The sequence below is a fragment of the Aspergillus ibericus genome (genome assembly GCF_003184845.1).
Source record: "Aspergillus ibericus CBS 121593 unplaced genomic scaffold BO80scaffold_72, whole genome shotgun sequence".
NCBI lineage: Eukaryota > Fungi > Ascomycota > Eurotiomycetes > Eurotiales > Aspergillaceae > Aspergillus > Aspergillus ibericus.
In genome coordinates, this window is record NW_020292170.1 from 61,671 (window position 1) to 77,620 (window position 15,950).

General features: G+C 53.8%; 7 protein-coding genes across 7 annotated transcripts; 2 read left to right on the plus strand and 5 right to left on the minus strand.

Moving 5' to 3' along the window:
* Positions 1 to 407: 407 nt before the first annotated feature.
* BO80DRAFT_368484 (WD40 repeat-like protein) lies at positions 408 to 1,754 on the minus strand (the record flags this gene model as incomplete). The annotated part of the gene is made up of 1 exon (XM_025716341.1): positions 408 to 1,754. One exon carries the CDS (start codon positions 1,752 to 1,754, stop codon positions 408 to 410), a length of 1,347 nt encoding a protein of 448 aa, XP_025569872.1.
* A 425-nt stretch (positions 1,755 to 2,179) lies between these two features.
* Positions 2,180 to 5,321, minus strand: BO80DRAFT_393724 (uncharacterized protein; the record flags this gene model as incomplete). Its single annotated transcript, XM_025717268.1, has 6 exons — positions 4,057 to 5,321; positions 3,892 to 4,009; positions 3,809 to 3,846; positions 2,925 to 3,760; positions 2,645 to 2,874; positions 2,180 to 2,593 (listed from the first exon to the last, which is right to left on the minus strand). Coding segments are annotated over exons 1-6 (2,826 nt in total), but the record flags the coding sequence as incomplete, so codon positions are not given.
* A 472-nt stretch (positions 5,322 to 5,793) lies between these two features.
* Positions 5,794 to 8,977, plus strand: BO80DRAFT_486844 (OPT oligopeptide transporter; the record flags this gene model as incomplete). Its single annotated transcript, XM_025723535.1, has 11 exons — positions 5,794 to 5,844; positions 5,992 to 6,075; positions 6,129 to 6,630; positions 6,677 to 6,874; positions 6,922 to 7,599; positions 7,648 to 7,727; positions 7,780 to 7,880; positions 7,930 to 8,005; positions 8,098 to 8,228; positions 8,279 to 8,528; positions 8,580 to 8,977. 11 exons carry the CDS (start codon positions 5,794 to 5,796, stop codon positions 8,868 to 8,870), a joined length of 2,442 nt encoding a protein of 813 aa, XP_025569874.1. The 3' UTR covers positions 8,871 to 8,977.
* Positions 8,978 to 9,976: 999 nt separating this feature from the next.
* On the minus strand, positions 9,977 to 11,205 carry BO80DRAFT_469310 (HIG1 domain-containing protein). Its single transcript, XM_025723000.1, has 2 exons — positions 11,061 to 11,205; positions 9,977 to 10,998 (listed from the first exon to the last, which is right to left on the minus strand). The coding sequence occupies exons 1-2, from the start codon at positions 11,099 to 11,101 to the stop codon at positions 10,257 to 10,259; spliced, it is 783 nt and encodes a 260-aa protein (XP_025569875.1). The 5' UTR covers positions 11,102 to 11,205; the 3' UTR covers positions 9,977 to 10,256.
* Positions 11,206 to 11,452: 247 nt separating this feature from the next.
* On the minus strand, positions 11,453 to 13,351 carry BO80DRAFT_429783 (transcription factor SPN1). Its single transcript, XM_025720559.1, has 4 exons — positions 12,548 to 13,351; positions 12,416 to 12,498; positions 11,888 to 12,366; positions 11,453 to 11,807 (listed from the first exon to the last, which is right to left on the minus strand). Exons 1-4 carry the CDS (start codon positions 13,089 to 13,091, stop codon positions 11,558 to 11,560), a joined length of 1,356 nt encoding a protein of 451 aa, XP_025569876.1. The 5' UTR covers positions 13,092 to 13,351; the 3' UTR covers positions 11,453 to 11,557.
* Positions 13,352 to 13,484: 133 nt separating this feature from the next.
* BO80DRAFT_469312 (uncharacterized protein) lies at positions 13,485 to 14,046 on the plus strand. Its single transcript, XM_025723001.1, has 4 exons — positions 13,485 to 13,560; positions 13,625 to 13,656; positions 13,706 to 13,772; positions 13,817 to 14,046. The coding sequence occupies exons 1-4, from the start codon at positions 13,548 to 13,550 to the stop codon at positions 13,852 to 13,854; spliced, it is 150 nt and encodes a 49-aa protein (XP_025569877.1). The 5' UTR covers positions 13,485 to 13,547; the 3' UTR covers positions 13,855 to 14,046.
* BO80DRAFT_469313 (putative nucleoporin) lies at positions 13,828 to 15,851 on the minus strand. The gene is made up of 3 exons (XM_025723002.1): positions 14,881 to 15,851; positions 14,181 to 14,836; positions 13,828 to 14,129 (listed from the first exon to the last, which is right to left on the minus strand). The coding sequence occupies exons 1-3, from the start codon at positions 15,605 to 15,607 to the stop codon at positions 14,025 to 14,027; spliced, it is 1,488 nt and encodes a 495-aa protein (XP_025569878.1). The 5' UTR covers positions 15,608 to 15,851; the 3' UTR covers positions 13,828 to 14,024.
* Positions 15,852 to 15,950: the final 99 nt, after the last annotated feature.

A 15,950-nucleotide genomic window follows, 5' to 3' on the forward strand; every position in this document is an offset into this window, starting at 1 on the left:
GATACCACATGATCTGGAACAACTCTAGTTGGATGGAGAGGGTGCGCCATGCAGCTTCTACGTTTCTTGACTGAGAGACAGTAGCCAAAATGATCAATTGTGATGAATTTGTATTGAACGTGCTGAATATTCTACGGAGACTCACCTACATCTAGTCCGAATCAAGAGTGTCAAACAAACAGGCATACATTTGATCCCTTGCTTGCCTCATGACAGCAACAACACCATCACTGTCATAGTGGACGAAATTCAGCAGAATATGTCTGGAATACTTTCATCCTACCTATGAACAGCGGATGCCCTATATTGTTGTTCCGTTCGCTGGTTGGTATGATGCATGAATGGGATGAGTCCATTAAACTACATCCTAAGTTGATGCTAATCGAGGTCCGAGGTCCTTAGTATGATCACAGATCCCACAATCGCAAGAATCCATCCCGGTCCAACACGACCAGGAGTCGCGAATCCCCCAAACCCACCATATCCGAGCAAAGACCAGTCTCAATGATCCTCCCCCGCGCCCTCCTCAACTGCAGCTTCAGATCGATCTCCAAATCATGCCCCACAACCGTGCCTTCTCGGGACTGAACGAGCAGCTTTCGACCCCCCTGGGCGAACCGCATCCGTTTCACATCCGGGTAAAGAGATCTCAAACAGGCAGGCATTCGGTCCACTCCCGTGAATGGGTCCCAGAGAGCAAGCCAGCTGGTCGGACCTTCGCCGGCCAGGAGCTTTCCGTTCGGACTCCAGATCAAAGAGTTGATCGACGTCTGCAGCTCCGTGCAGGTGGTGATGGGCTTTCCCGTCTCCATGTGGTAGACGTGCACGCAAAGCTCCGGTTTCTCCTGGCTGACCGCCAGGTATTTGCCATCCGGGGAAAAGGCACCGCACCAGAGCTTGCCGCCCACGGCGCCCAGGACATGGAGACAGGCTCCTGAGCTGGCGTCCCAGATCTGTGCCGTGCCGTCCACTACAATCGACGCCACCCGCGTGTTGTCGGGGCTCATCCCAGCCCACGTGATGGCGTCGGTATGACCGCGCAGTTGGTGGCGGAGGGATTGGCTCTCCAGATGATACAGATTGACGCAGGACGCCTCCTGGTCCAGATAGATCAGGGTTTGTCCGTCCGCACTGAAGGTCGGACTACCGAACGGGGCCAGTCGGCCATTGATGCTAAACTGATCTCGTTCGTGCAGGTGGACGGCATCGCGAAGAGCCAATTTCACATCATCGTGGATAATGGCCATGGCCTTTTCGGCCGGGTTCCAGCCGTGCTCGCCCGTCAACTCGGATTCCAGAAGCTGCAATGCTTTGGTGGTCAAGGCGTCGATATCCACCGGTTTCTCTCTCAATACCAATCTCCCCGTCGATCCCAGCTCCCACTGGAACAGCGTCTTCGAATCCCCGCTACCCGAGTCATCACTATCCTTACTTTCCTCGCTTTCCTCGGCCCCTTCCACCCCCTCCCCTTCCGAGACCAACACATAACCAACATCCTGACGATTCATCACCTTCGGAGCAAACCGCACCGCCCTCACCTCCTTGGTATGTCGTTTCAACACCTCAACCCGCTCCTGCGTCGCCACATCATAGAGGTAAATATTCTTGGCCGCCCCAACAGCAATAAACTTCTCATCTGGGCTGATGGCCAAGGTGCTTGCATTTCTCTCCACCTGGATCTTGGCCCTCTCTTGGCCCCATGATTTCGGATAGCCCCGTATCCAGCCTCCAATGTTCTCGGGCAGGTAGATCATGTTTCCTTGCTTCGTGCACATGGTTATGATCGCTGTTGGTGCGTTTGAGGGATAGGTTGGATGTTATGATGTAGGCGAGTCTGGAGATGGGATGAATGGAGTGATTGCAGTGATGAGCGAGGTTATGTAGGCCAGGTATGTGCGAGGGTGTCCAGGATGGTCCCTGCATATCGAACGGAGTTACCGGTCAGACAAGGTTATGAGGGGTGTATTTCCCGATTTCGTGGGAGTCTGGCGAGTGTCTGATGTCGCACGACAACGTCCAGGTCCATCGAGACCGTACTGCCAATGCCCTTCCTGTATGTAATAACTCCGATCATCTGTACTCTATAGCATGCCTCGCTGAATTACCTGCAGGCCTTAATGACCCTGCTAGTTGATCCAGGCCTGCTGGGGAAATACATCGAATACTATATCTCCACATCCGGCCAGCAATCCGCGACTGCCCCGTCCTCACGCACAGCAACCACAACCGACCCTTCTCCGCGCAACGGGTTCCCCTCCCACAAGACCAAATCCCCATTGTACACATCATTCTCATTACCAGCGCGATCCAGTCCCAGAATCTGCTCAATGTTGGACGACACCAGCGCAATGGCTTGCTTGTCCGTGAGTCCCGCTTGTTTGGCGGCCCACCGCGCCTCCCGCGCCAATCCATGGAGTTTGGAATCGCCTCGGATGGCCAAACCCAGTTGAACACCGGCTTCAAGCAATACCTTTGCGGGGCTGTCGCTGAGGGGTGGTCCGGGCAGCGCGTCCTTCTTCTCCCACTTATCTGGTGCCCCGCGGTTGCCGGTCAGGATGACTGGGATGTTTGCTTCGGCTAGAGGTTTGGCAACCTGAGACGCATGAGTTAGCGATACTGATGGGGAGGAGGGGGGGTTACTCACTAGGGCAGCGCTATGACCGCCATAAACGATCAGATTGGCAGCGGGAAAGTCGCGTTTCGCCAGAATCAACTGAGCGATATCGTCCTGGTTATACGTCTCAATCACCACGGGAAGGGAGCCATTTGCAGCCTGGGTATATATGCTGTGCTGCTCAGCTCCATCCTGGCTGCCGTGATGCAGTATTCCACGCAGGTATTCGATTCCTGAACCAACCGTCGGTGTATCTCCGTCTGGATGCCTTGTTAGACCGTATTCCTTCGTTTAAAAACTGAATACTCACTTTTGGCCCCTTGTCCAATCGATAGATGAAGCGCTACATTGTCCTTCCAGATCCCACCGTCCAAGATGGTTGCGTTGGGTCCGGTTCGTAATCCCACACTGACGCCCCGGATCAGCCCACTGCCATGCGGTGGAGTAATGGCCTTCGTGACGCCTCCGATCCGAGCTCGGTCAAACGCTTCGCCGTGGAGATGCACGCCATATTTGGCAAAGTGGACGCTCTTAGCTTCGTTCAGAAGGTTTCCGGTTGTGCCACTGGAGCCGTCACCGGTCGAGCTTTCGGACGGAATGGCCTGGATTCCGAGGTTGTTGCCAAAGGCGACGAGGCCAGGAGTGATGTAGCCATTCTTCAGCGCTATCTCTGTGATCCTCTCCTGCCCTTGAATGCATGCCCCTTTCGTACCAAAGCACGAGACTTGGTTGTTCTCCACCACGAAAACCAGCTCCTCGGATGCTTGTTCCAGACTCGGGCTGTCGAGAAGTGCGCTCCGAATACCGGTAAAGACAACGCGCGACTGTGAGCAGACATTATCCCGCTGCTCGAGATCAGCCGTCGGCCGCATATCGGGTGCATGCTCCAAGTCTTCTGGGCTAGAAGCAATCGACAGATCGATGTCTCCATGCTGCAATAGCGCACGTCCGTCAATAAAAACCTCGACAGGCGTGGCCCCGACTTGGAGCGGATGGCTGTCCCAGATGACGATATCGGCATCGTATCCCGGACGAACGTATCCGATGCGGTGGCCTTGCTGCATGGACTGGGCCGGAACCGAGGTAACTGACTGCAGGGCTTTGTCGGCAGGAAAGCCAAACGAGTGAGCGATAGAGGCTTGATCACTATTTCATGTCAGGAGCGTTGTCAGGCGTGTTCGGCGGCAAACTCACAGAAGATATTTTGCATAGTTGCCTTCTCCGGTATGATCCTAGTAATATTAGCCAGGCCCCAATTGCAGGGCTTCAATCCATACCGATTTGAAAGCCACTCGAACACCATGGTCATTGAGTATCTTTGCTGCTCGTAGATTTGCTTCATACGCCTCAGCCTTGAACAAAGCATTATCCGCGAATGTAGCAATTGTGATATTCCTGCGTCATAGTCAGCATCTGATCCACAGCCTGAGTGATGTACTCACGGCTCTAGTTGGTTGAGAAGCTCAGGAACCTGCCAAGCTTCCAGCGCATGGTGGAAAGCCTGAGGATGGACGTCAAACTCATGGAGCACAGCAAGCATGCGCTCAAGATCCTCCGGCGTATAACAGTGAACGTTCACATTCAGCTCCCCCCGAATCAGCGCCACGAAAGTTGCCAGCTCGAATGAATTTGGTCGTTGTCCCTGCTGTTCAAGGAAGCTCGCGATGCGCCGACCCTGGCCGAACGTGGTGTCCTCGATGTCATATGCCGCGCGACACCAGTCCGACTGGCGCTTTTGGAGTTCCTGTGCCTCGGCCAGCTTCTCTCGCAAGAGCCAGGCAAGGCCGAGTCGAGTGTGCAGGTACGTATGTTTCGGGTTCTCACCACAGGCCATTTTGAGATACCGCTGTCGATCTGGCTCAGGGATGCCGTGCTCCAGCAGCAGTTCCTCGATGACCGGTTCGCCGTCGGCACCGGGAAAAGGCAGGTTTTTGACGGGGTAGGCCTCGCCGCCGACGATGTTGGCGGAGCCGGGGAGAACCAGGGAGGAGGTGACACCCCCTGATGCGATGATTTTAATGGCTGGGTCGGACGGCGTGAACCCGTCGATGGCACGCACAAAGGGAGTGATGGGGCCAAGCAAGGGCCGCTCATTCACATCACTGGTGGCTGCTACTTGCGGAAATGGGAGCAACAGATGATGCGAGTGCATATCCACCAGACCCGGTGTGACATGCTTGCCATGCACGTCAATGACATTGGCGTTCTGGGGAATCACATCGCCCGAGCCAGTGGGAAGAATCGAGATGATCACACCAGCTTCGAAGACAATGTCCACCGAGTCGGCGAGAGTGGACTCGCCATCAAAGAGGGTCGCATTCCGGATAACCACCGGGGTAGTCTGTCCAGAGACCGGATTCCATCGTGGATTCTGCCGTGCGCTGTTCCCGGCCCCTCGTGGCAGCGGTTGGCGTTCCGCGTCATAACATTGTTGCAACCCGTCGTAAAATGCTTGCCGAGGGGATGCATCTGCAGGCAATAGGAGCTCTCTGGGATTTGTTCCGACTAGCAAAAGTGCTGCGGCACAGATTCCGGCACAGATTGGCCATTGCCATTGTCTTATCGCGCGGCTTCGTGGCCGTCGAGAGGAAGGCTGATGCATTGGGATGAACAAATTCCCCTTGGCAGTCATTTTCGATTCACGGCCATGCAGAGACTGGTACTTTGAAATGTGAACATCAGCGACTACCGCAGGGGGGAAAGAAGATAGTCGTTGGAGGGTTGCGTGACTGGAAGCCGGAACGACGTCAGCCACGTTGGCGTGGGTCGGGCTGGTGGTCCCTTATCAGCGACCCATCCGCTATCCACTATGCAGAACCCTATACATATCTTGTAGGGATTAGGGCTCGCGGCAATGGTTCGCCGACTGTGGGTCCAGACCCTGATTCATCTGTCCGGTCAGTCCGCTAGATAGATAGATATCAATTGCACCATCTGAAACTTTCTGGTGCGACAAGGTCCAGCCGGCTTCTCATTCGCGCAAGCCGGCGATGTGACTGTATCCCCATTGATTCCCTTCTCCGGTGCCGGAGTGCCAAGGGACTCTAGCAGTGCTTGCGCACATGAGGCCAGCAGTATCGCCGATGATACCATCGCAATCAAAATCTGAGCCTCTATAAGCCCCGCGGTGGTAACCACGATGCCCCTGAACCCTCGTGCTCAGGGATCGGATGGGAACCATGTCGGAGAAGATCGACCAGATTGAACCTGCGGTTGCAGTCGAGCCGGTGGTAATCCATCCTTCTCCCTTATGCTTGGTGCTTGCTGATGATGATGATGACTAGCAGGAGGATGGACTGGATGTCAAGCTTGAAGCGGAGAAGCTCGCTCAGTATGTACCGATCAAGATGACTCTGAGGGAATTCAGCTAACGACAGGGAAGACGCTTTTCCGCTACCGTTGATGAGGTGCTCACGGCACATGGGCAGACGGACTCGCTCACTCTGGACGAGGCCCGCGAAGTATGCCAGCCCCCATATCCACTTGGTTGCCATGATTCTCATAGAAATCTCAGCGGGCAAGGCACCTTCTAGATGCCCATGCCGAAGATCCCAACTTTCCTCCCACGGCCCTCGAACGCCTCGACACATTCCTGGCCATTGAAGAGCCGGAGAAGCATCGGAGAGCCGTCGAGGAAGCCAAGATTGAGATCTTGCTGCTTACAGAGAACAGTCCCTACCCCGAGGTTCGTGCGGTGGTCGACCCGTACGATGACCCGAATCTTCCCTGTGGCACCATCCGCGCCTGGGTCATCGGGCTGGCGTTTGTCATCCTGATCGCGTTTGTCAACCAACTCTTCAGTGTGCGCCAACCGTCCATCAGCATCCGTTCGACCGTCGTCCAATTCCTGGCCTTTCCGGTTGGCAAGGCGGCCGAGCGCTTCTTACCGGATGTTGGCTTCACCCTGTTTGGCACGCGCTACAGCCTGAATCCTGGTCCGTTCAACCGGAAGGAACATATGGTCATTTCCATCATGGCTAGCGCGGGAGGGACTCTTCCCAGCTCGCGATACATCAGTATGTTGCCAGTATCCATGCAGGTGAAGAGGCTGACCGTATCTAGTTTTCACGCAGTGGCTGGATCGGTATTTTGGTCAGCCCTACGCCAAACACTTCGGATATCAGATTCTGCTCGCTCTCTCCACTGACCTCATGGGCTTTGGATTGGCGGGACTACTCCGCCGCTTCATTGTCTATCCGTCGTTTTGTGTGTGGCCGAGGTCATTGGTGACTATTGCCCTGAACACTTCCTTGCACAATGGTGCGTGATGGCCATCGAGGATACTGTATGCTGCTAACCACCTCCAGAGGAGAACCACTCCGTGCCGGGTCCCTTTCGAACCATCTTCAACATTTCCCGGTTTCGATTCTTTCTGATCGCCTTTGCGCTCATGTTCGTCTACTTCTGGTTCCCCGACCTCATCTTCGGTGCTCTGAGTACCTTCAACTGGCTGGCGTGGATCGCTCCCAACAACTTCAATCTGGCCGCCATTACCGGCATCAAAAAGGGACTGGGATTCAACCCGCTGCCGACTTTCGACTGGAACATTGTCACCCATGCCCTGGATCCGCTGATCGTGCCCTTGCGCGTGACGATCAACACGTTCTTCGGCGTGCTGCTCGGTGGCATTACCATCATTGGCCTCTATTGGACCAATGCCTATCACACGGCCTACTTGCCTATTAACACCAACAGTATGTTCAATCATTATGGAAAGGCTTACAATGTGTCCAAGATCTTGGATAACCGTGGATGGCTCGACGAGACCAAATACCAAGCCTACTCCCCGGTGTACCTGGCCGCGAGCAGTCTGACCATGTACTTTTTCTTTTTCGCGGTGTATGCGGCCACAGTGTCGTATGCGTATCTGCACCATCGCCGCGACATTGCACTCGGGTTTCGCAGTCTGATCAAGAATTTTAAGCGCCGAGATCCCAGTGACTTTCCCGATGTTCACAGCAAGCTTATGACGGCCTACAACGAAGGTACGTCATGCCACCAAACCTGAGTCTTTCGCTTGCTGATCAGTCCAGTCCCGGAGTGGTGGTATGCAATTCTCAATGTGGTTGCGATTGTGCTGGGAGTGGCTGCCATTGCTGCCTGGCCTACCTATGTGAGTGTCTAACTCGATTTCCATTCATCATAGTGCTCACCTCGAGTTCTAGACCAGCGTTGGGGTCATCTTCTTTGGTATCGCGCTTGCCCTGGTGTTTGCCATCCCGACCGGCATCATCGAAGCCACCACCGGAATCTCGGTCGAGTTCAAGTACGTCCTGTTTCACTTTTCAAAAACATGGAAGCTGACAAGGTTTCAGCGTTCTTGCGGAGTTTATTGGAGGCGCCTGGAACCCCGGCAACGCATTAGCCATGAATTTTTTTCAAATGCTTTGGGTAAGCCTTCAAAATATTGCGAGCAGACCATCACTCACACGCCTAGTTACGTGGCGACGGCTCATGCTCTGGGATTCGCAAATGACCTGAAGCTGGCACACTATGTCAAGGTTCCCCCGCGCCAAACCTTCTGGGCACAGATCATTGCGGTGGTGGTCTCTGCCTTTGTGGCTACGGGGGTGATGAACTTTCAAATCACGAGGATTGATGGGATTTGTACCGCGTGCGTATACCCACCTTACCAGGAGACTGTACTAACCCTGTTGTGTACAGCGACCAGAAAAACCGCTTCACCTGCCCCGGCGTCAACACCTACTTCACCGCCGCTGTCCTCTTTGGCAGCGTGGGAGCCAAAAAGATCTTCGGTACCGGGGGACAATACACGGCGCTTCTCTCGGCCTTTCCCATTGGATTTGCCTTTCCCATTATTACTTACTTCCTACAGCGGCGACTCCCTCGCACCCACTGGTTGAGCAAATTCCATCCCGTCATGTTCCTCAACGGGGGGGTTCATTGGTCTCCAGTAAGTTTTATACCTGCTTGCCCCTCGTTTTCCACGTCCTCATATGATCAGTACAACATCGCCTACATGTGGCCCGCCGTCATTCCCGCCTACATCAGCATGGGCTACCTCCGCACCCGGTACCTGGCCTTCTGGTCCAAGTACAACTATGTGCTTTCGGCGGCGTTTTCCACCGCCATTGCCATCGCGGGCATCATCATTTTCTTTGCGGTGAACTATCATGGCTATGAGATTAACTGGTGGGGAAATAATGCGGATACGGGTTGCGAGGCGAAGTCTTGTACCCGATTAACTCTGCCGAAGGGGGAGTATTTTGGACCTAGGCTGGGGAGTTTTTCCTAGTTGGGTGCATACGCAGCAGAGTGAGTACCATCATAGGGTATCATTAGGAGCTGTTCGTACCAGAATGGCAGGGGGTGCTGTGGGATAAATTGAGACGTCGATAGATAACGGCCTAACAGCTACCAGCCTGGATTTATCATAATATGGAGTAATAACATCATTCATCTCGTTAATTCCACTAAGATATACTACTTTGAGTTTCTCAATAATGCATACGATGATTTCGTGATTACTCAAGTACACTATCCAAGAAGGGGATGGACTACATGATCTATTTGACTCTTTCTCCTTCTCGAGTCAGGAAAACGGAGTGGTTTTTGGTAGATACACCACCACCTTGGTAGAACCAGGATCCTGTCCCTTCAGATGGCCAGAATGGGTACCATTCAAAATATTACAATAGTTTTGCAAATAGAATCACTCTGGATTTGAATTACGTCCGTGAAACTGAGTCTCAAATGTGGACTACTTACTGAAACTAGTATCACATCGACTGTATATATATATATATATTTACTCCCCACTTACATCCAACCAGATCAACGACTCGAATGAATCCCCTTGCTTCAAACATTACTTTCTCTGCAAAATCCCCTATAATACAGCCCTCGATCACTACCAAAAAAGTCGTCAATCTATTTCTTACAACGATGCACTACTTGCCATCCTTGTCTTATGGACGGAAATATCCATGTCATGCTCTTCGGGATCTGCAAGCCCCACGTGGTGATCCCCACCATATATTTGCTTTTATGTATTCCGTCCGGAGTACGTACTATGTAGTAAAGGGCGTATGTGTACAGAAACTGGGAACGTATATACCAGTAGAAAGGATGATGGAATCTATTAAATCAGATGTTGTCATCACCCACCCCTATTGAGATGCACCAGTCGGTTATTTTATTCACTGAGTGTGATGCATCAGAGCAATTTCTCGGGGTTGAACTGTTATATGGGTATACTTTCTTTATACTATTTGCCAGAATGAGTGGTCTGATACTCCTGCATAGACCTTCATGTATATTACCTAGCAGGGTATTTCTCAGGCTTCGCCACTACGCCCGAGCCACAAAGGGATTATCGAAGCATGAGGTACATATAAGCTTAAAGTATAACACGACTCAGGAGTCACGAGCACTGCTCTTATTATACTTTCAATGGCTCCACTATAAGGTCAAACCACAGCTCCACTAGATTCAGTGTCAAGATCGATAGCATATAAGGCACATGTACACGGCATTCAATCATAACTAAACACTTTTCCAACGTCTAAGCCCACACATTACCCCAGAGAAGAGTGTATCCAACCATCAAACAGAATATAAACACACAGACCAGTGATCAAGACCCGCCTAACCACGTCTATAAGCACAACACAGCCAGCATCTACTCCTTCTTCTCCGCTTTAGGAGCAGTCTCCTTCGGAGCAGCCTCCTTCACCTCATGCGCATGGTTCCCATGATAGTCTGCCTCAGACAAACTCATCTTCTTCTTCTTCAACCGCTCCTCCTCAGCAGCCACCATATCCTTCCACAGATCCCCGGTCTCATGACCGCCCTCCTGCGCCCCCTCGACGACCTCCTCGACCTTCTTCACCCCCTCATCCTTCTTCTCCTTCGCCTTCTCCAGCAACCCAGCCCTCCTTACCCTCCGCTCCTGAATCTCAAACGCCGCACTGGCCACCAACACCGCCAACGTCAGCCCCTGCGCATACACACGCGCCTGCACAATCTTCTGACTCCCACTCAAATGCTTATTCCTCGATACCATGGCAAAACTCCCCACCATACTCGCCACCCACGTCGCACCCACAATCTTATACTTCTCGCGACGCGCCCACTGCAGCGCCCGGTCCGTGAAACTCAACTGCGAGAGCTCTTCCTGGCGGAGGCGCTCTTCCCGGTTCTCGTACCATTGGCGGGAGGCGTTGCGGGATGCTTCGAAATCCCGGGAGGCGTGGTCGGCCGCGATGATACCCACGAAGGTACCGGAGGAGGTCACGAGGAAGGATTTCATGGGCAGGGTGAGGTTGCGGATGGTGGGGAAGCGTTTTTGGGCCAGCAGGACGCCGGCCGCGCCGCCGAGGAGACCGAGAACACCGCCGATGGTGCCGCCTTTGAGGACGGAGCTGGAGGAAATGTTAGTATGAGCATTGGGTTGGGTGGCGGGATTGGGATGGGGCGGAAGTACCGGTAGTGGGCATCTTCTTCTTCTTTGGTGAGGATCTTCATGGTGATGTAATTGTTTGTAGATAGATGGATAGATGAAGTGGAGGATTGATTGGAACCAATGGATTGCGGAATGGATAGGTGATTGGGAGTAGATTGAGAGTGTGAGTGAAAGAGAAGAACAGAACGAGAAAAGCGAGAGGTGAAGCTAAATATGAGCAGAGGCCGGGTGACGTCGCGCAGGGTCAGAAAGAGCCACCGGGGTTTGCGGAGGAGGCTCGGCCCATCCGGCGTTTGCCCGGGATTGCGACTCCGAGCGGGCCGGAAGTGGCGCGTGAGATTTGCTGGACGCATTCTCGCGCGAGAACGCCCGATGCTTTATCTAGTGCTTCCTCATTCGCTATGGCATGATCCGTCCAATAATACTTAATACATTCCGCCTGCGCCGCCCGAGTTAACTACGAGATAAAGCCTGACATACATAAAAAGTGAGCACAACTGCAGAATGATGCTAACAGTCTACCGGCGTGACCCCTTCTGCGCCGCAATTTGTCGCGCCCGCATCCTTCGGAACCGATCCTCGCCGCTAGCTCCCAAAGGTCGCGCAAACTTGCTTTCCTGCACCATTGTCGGCCGCGGCACGACCGTATAGCTGGTGTGTGTCATATCGGCGCGCGCGCGGTTCGCCAGACGAGGAGGCAGCAATGCGCGAGCCCGAGCCTCTGCTGCCGTGGCCTGCACGGATTGGGTGCGGGTGGTGTTCAGTTTACTTTCAGATCAATTAGCACGAACCAAAGACCAACAAGAAAAGACAAGGGACAGTAGAAGACAAAATCTGGAGATACATACGTAGGATCAAAAGCAGCCTCCTGGTATACCCTCTTCGAGTAGTCGTCGCTGCGCTGGAGGATCGGGCGCGTCCATTCGGCCAACAGACGCTCCGCCATGCGCTTGATGCCTGGCTCAGGACGCTTGCTCCGCGTGTAGAACACAATCACCTTGCCAATGCCACTGGCAACCAAAGCCTCCTTGTTGATCGGCAGCTTGCCCAGCGCCGTCATCAGATCCCGCTGAATGTTGTACGCCGGCAGCGAGCCGTCATCCAAGGGCTCCAGGAAGAACTTGACAGCCTCGAGCAGGTTGATCTCGGGGTCGACCAAACTGTTGACGTATTGGTTGCGGTTGAGCAGGGAGACGACCTCGGGGAGCATCTTGAGCTTGTGCATGGCGGGCTTGCCCTCGCGACGGTTGATGGCATCCATCTGAGCGGCATGCGTCATGCGCTTGCGCATATCTTCGATTTCGGCATCGGCCATTTGTTCAAGATCCTGAACAGTTAGCATCACCTCCATATAAGCCCAAAATCATGAAACGTACAATACCATCCGCCTTCCTAAACCGTCTCTTCGTAGGCTTCTTCAACGCCTCATCCATCGCGCGATCCAGCGCTCTCCTCCGTCCTAATCAATTAGCCATGTCACTCCAACCCAAAAGAACAGGCAAACCCACTAGTAGCCGGATCCAACAACTCCTCCTCCTGCAGCGCCGCCTCCTTCTTCTTTCTCCTCCGACTCGCCTTCTCCTCATCACTCGCGCCCCCATCCTCCAACTCCCTCATGCGCCGACTCTTCTTCTCGCGCCTCCCCTCCCTCTTCCGCTTCGAGCGCTCCTCATCGCCCCCCTCCGTGCGCTTCCGCTTATGCCGTCCAATCAACTTCAAATTATCCTCATCAATAGCCAGCTGCGGCCGATCCTCGATGTCGACATTCTCGGGATCGAAATCCTCGAACTGAGCTTCGTCGACCTCGGACAGAATCGATTCGTCATCGGAGAGCTTCTCATCATCCTCTTCGACCTCTTCTTCAGCTTGCTCTGGCTCCTCCTGCTCCTGCTCCTCAGCCTCTGGTTGTTGTTCGTCTTCAGGCTGTGCATCGTGACTTTCTGGTTCCGTCTCCTTGGCGGGTTCGTCATCGATAGCGCCGCCGGGGGTCGGGGGCTGGTCGTCTATGACGGTGGCTTTGAGCTCGGGCTCAGGGCTGTGTGTGTCGGACATTTTGATTGTCGGGTGGTTGTTGATGATGGAGATGTTGAGGGTCGGTTCTCCTTTTACCCTGCTGGGTGAGTGGTGGTTGGTTGGTTGGTCTGGGACCAGATTCGTCCTTCCTCTCGGAACGGAACCTCCCTCGGATTCGTAGGTATCTTCCTCTCACGCAACTCTTCCGTATGAAGATAAGTAATCAGGTAGAAAGGTAAGTAAGTAGGCAAGCTAGATGAAACAAGATGAAGCGCTAGAAGTAGAGAAGTAAAGTCAACAAGTAACACCGCAACCAAGCAAAGACCCGAGAAACCAAGCAAGCGCAGATTCCGCCTCCGCGTGGTCCGTGCGCGGCAGAATCGAACTGTCCGGTCCGAATCATTCATTCATTCCTCTCTACTTCTTACCTTTGATTCATTTGATTCATCCTTCATCTTCTCATTCCCATTTCACATAATTAATACAGCAGACAAGATGTTCGCTCCAGGTATGTCGCCTCTCGCTCTCGTGTCTTACTTGGGTTTAATGAAGATGATGCTAACGAAGAATAGGCCAGGAACAGCTCTCCAAGGAGGAGATCAAAGTATTATTCCCTCGTTCTCTTAACAATTAGGCATGCTGATATTGGATAGGCCGGTGAGGTCCAGGCAAGCCAGACCATCCGGATGGCCATCTCCGGTGGTGTCCTGCTCTACCTCTGTATGTTCTGTTTACCTACTTACTGGATCATGCTAACAAAGTAGCTCCCTTCGCTATCGATTTCGTCAGGAAGTTCCTGTAATCGCTCGGTTCTCGCGACATGGAATAGGCTTATGTATTATATTGTACATCTCGAATGACCAGCTGTCACTTGCTCTATTAACCACGTCGAAATGTGTGGATACCAGCTCCTATAAACTCCTTGCTCCAAACAGCCAAACCAGACCCTCATATGAACTCAATAACCATGCATCAATGATTCATACCCGGCAGCTTCTGCGCCTCCTCAAAGTCCTTCTTTACCGCATCCAGTTCCTTCTGCAGGTGCTGGATCTGCGTGTGGTAGTCGTCCAAGATCTAGATGGCATTAGCTTGTTAACATGTAACCACCGAAGGCCCGTAACTTACCTTCTTGGCCGTCTTCATCGTCTGTTCGTCCAGCTCATCATCCGCCTGTGCCGCCGCGCTCGGGCCTGCCCGCTCCATCTCCTGCTGTAGACGCCGCGAGTGCTCCCGGATGGCCAGCATGCGCGCCCACACCTCCTCGCCCCGACCGTTCAGAGACGGGTCGAAGACGGACCGCTCCAGTTGGCTGAGCTTCTTCTTCAGCTCTTCTTCGGCGTCATCCATCGCGTAACCCCGATTCCGCAGCACCTGAGTCTTGGCCGCAAGCGCCAGGCACCGCTTGCTAAGCACAAGATGTTTCCGACGGCAGTCCGCAATCTTGACCGAGATCTTCAGGTCATGTCGAGAGAGTAGATCCGACAGGCAGTTGTTGATTTCGTGCAGACGCGTCTGCATCATGGTGAGAAAGTCCTTCTGGCGCTGCGCGCGCTTGCCCAGCTCAAAGAAGCCTTTGACGAGCACGGGCACGTATCCCGTATCAGGCCGCTTCCGCAGCGCATCCTCCCATTTCGTGTCGTCATCCTCCGGACCGGGCTGGTAGAACGGCGCCATCTCATCTCCAACGTTGTTATACAAGTACGCGCGGAAAGGCGAGGAGCGGCTGGAGGCATCCCACTTGTCCTTGACGATCTGGATCTGCATCGGCACAGTGCGATGGACTGACAATTAGCAACGCCCTGACACTAATCAATCAACGACGTACCTCCTGTAACCGCGCGACCCGGCTCCCACAAACTCGACCCCTGCGCCGTCGACTGGCCCATTTGAGTCTGTCCCATCTGAGTCTGGCCCAATTGAGGCTGCTGCTGCTGACCTCCTAGCAGAGACCCTGCAAACAGACTCGGCTGTTGCTGTTGCTGTTGCTGAGGCTGCTGCGTCTGACCCAATCCACCAAACAGACCACCACCCTGCTGCTGCGTCTGCTGTTGTTGCTGCTGCGGTTGTCCGAGCATGCCAGCGAGAGGTTTCTGGCCAAACAAGCTCCCTCCAGTCTGTTGTTGTTGTTGCTGCTGGGGCTGCTGCGTCCCCAAGTTTCCGAAAAGACCACCGGTAGCTGGCTTCTGCTGAATCGCGCCGCCGAACAACCCACCAGAAGGCTGCTGAGTCTGCGTATTTGTAGCGCCGCCGAACAATCCTCCAGATGGCTGCTGCGTCTGCGTGGTCGTAGCACCACCGAACAATCCACCCGACGGCTGAGCCTGTGTGGTCGCAGCACCGCCGAAAAGTCCACCCGCCGGTTGCTGTGTCTGCGTCGCGCCACCAAACAGTCCGCCTGTGGTACTTTGCGTCGTGTTTGTCGTGGCTGTATTTCCGAAGAGACCACCTCCGGTAGCACCGCCAAAGGGACTGGGCTTGTTTGCGGCGGCAGGCTGACCGAACAGTCCGCCTGTGGCGGGGGCCTGTGTTTGTGCTTGACCGAAGATCGACATGGTGCTATTTGTGCTGGATGACACTGCAATTGTGCTGCAATGATGAGAAGGTAAAAAGGCGAGCTTGAGAAGAGCGTAACACTACAACCAAGTGTCGCTCGGAGGGCGCAGGTAACACCAAGGGAGGTACCTCGCGGCAATTCCCTAATCAATCCACAGGTAAGAATACTAAACACAGGAACCTGACAAAACCACCCAGAGAAAGAAGGAGGCGGGGGGGAACCGACAGACGACGCAAAGCAAGCGCAGTGCGGCATCAACACCGTGCTGGTGCCATGGAGCTTTGTTTTTCAAGTCACGTGAACTATCTGCCAAAATGTGCCTAAGGCTGACCTTCCGACCT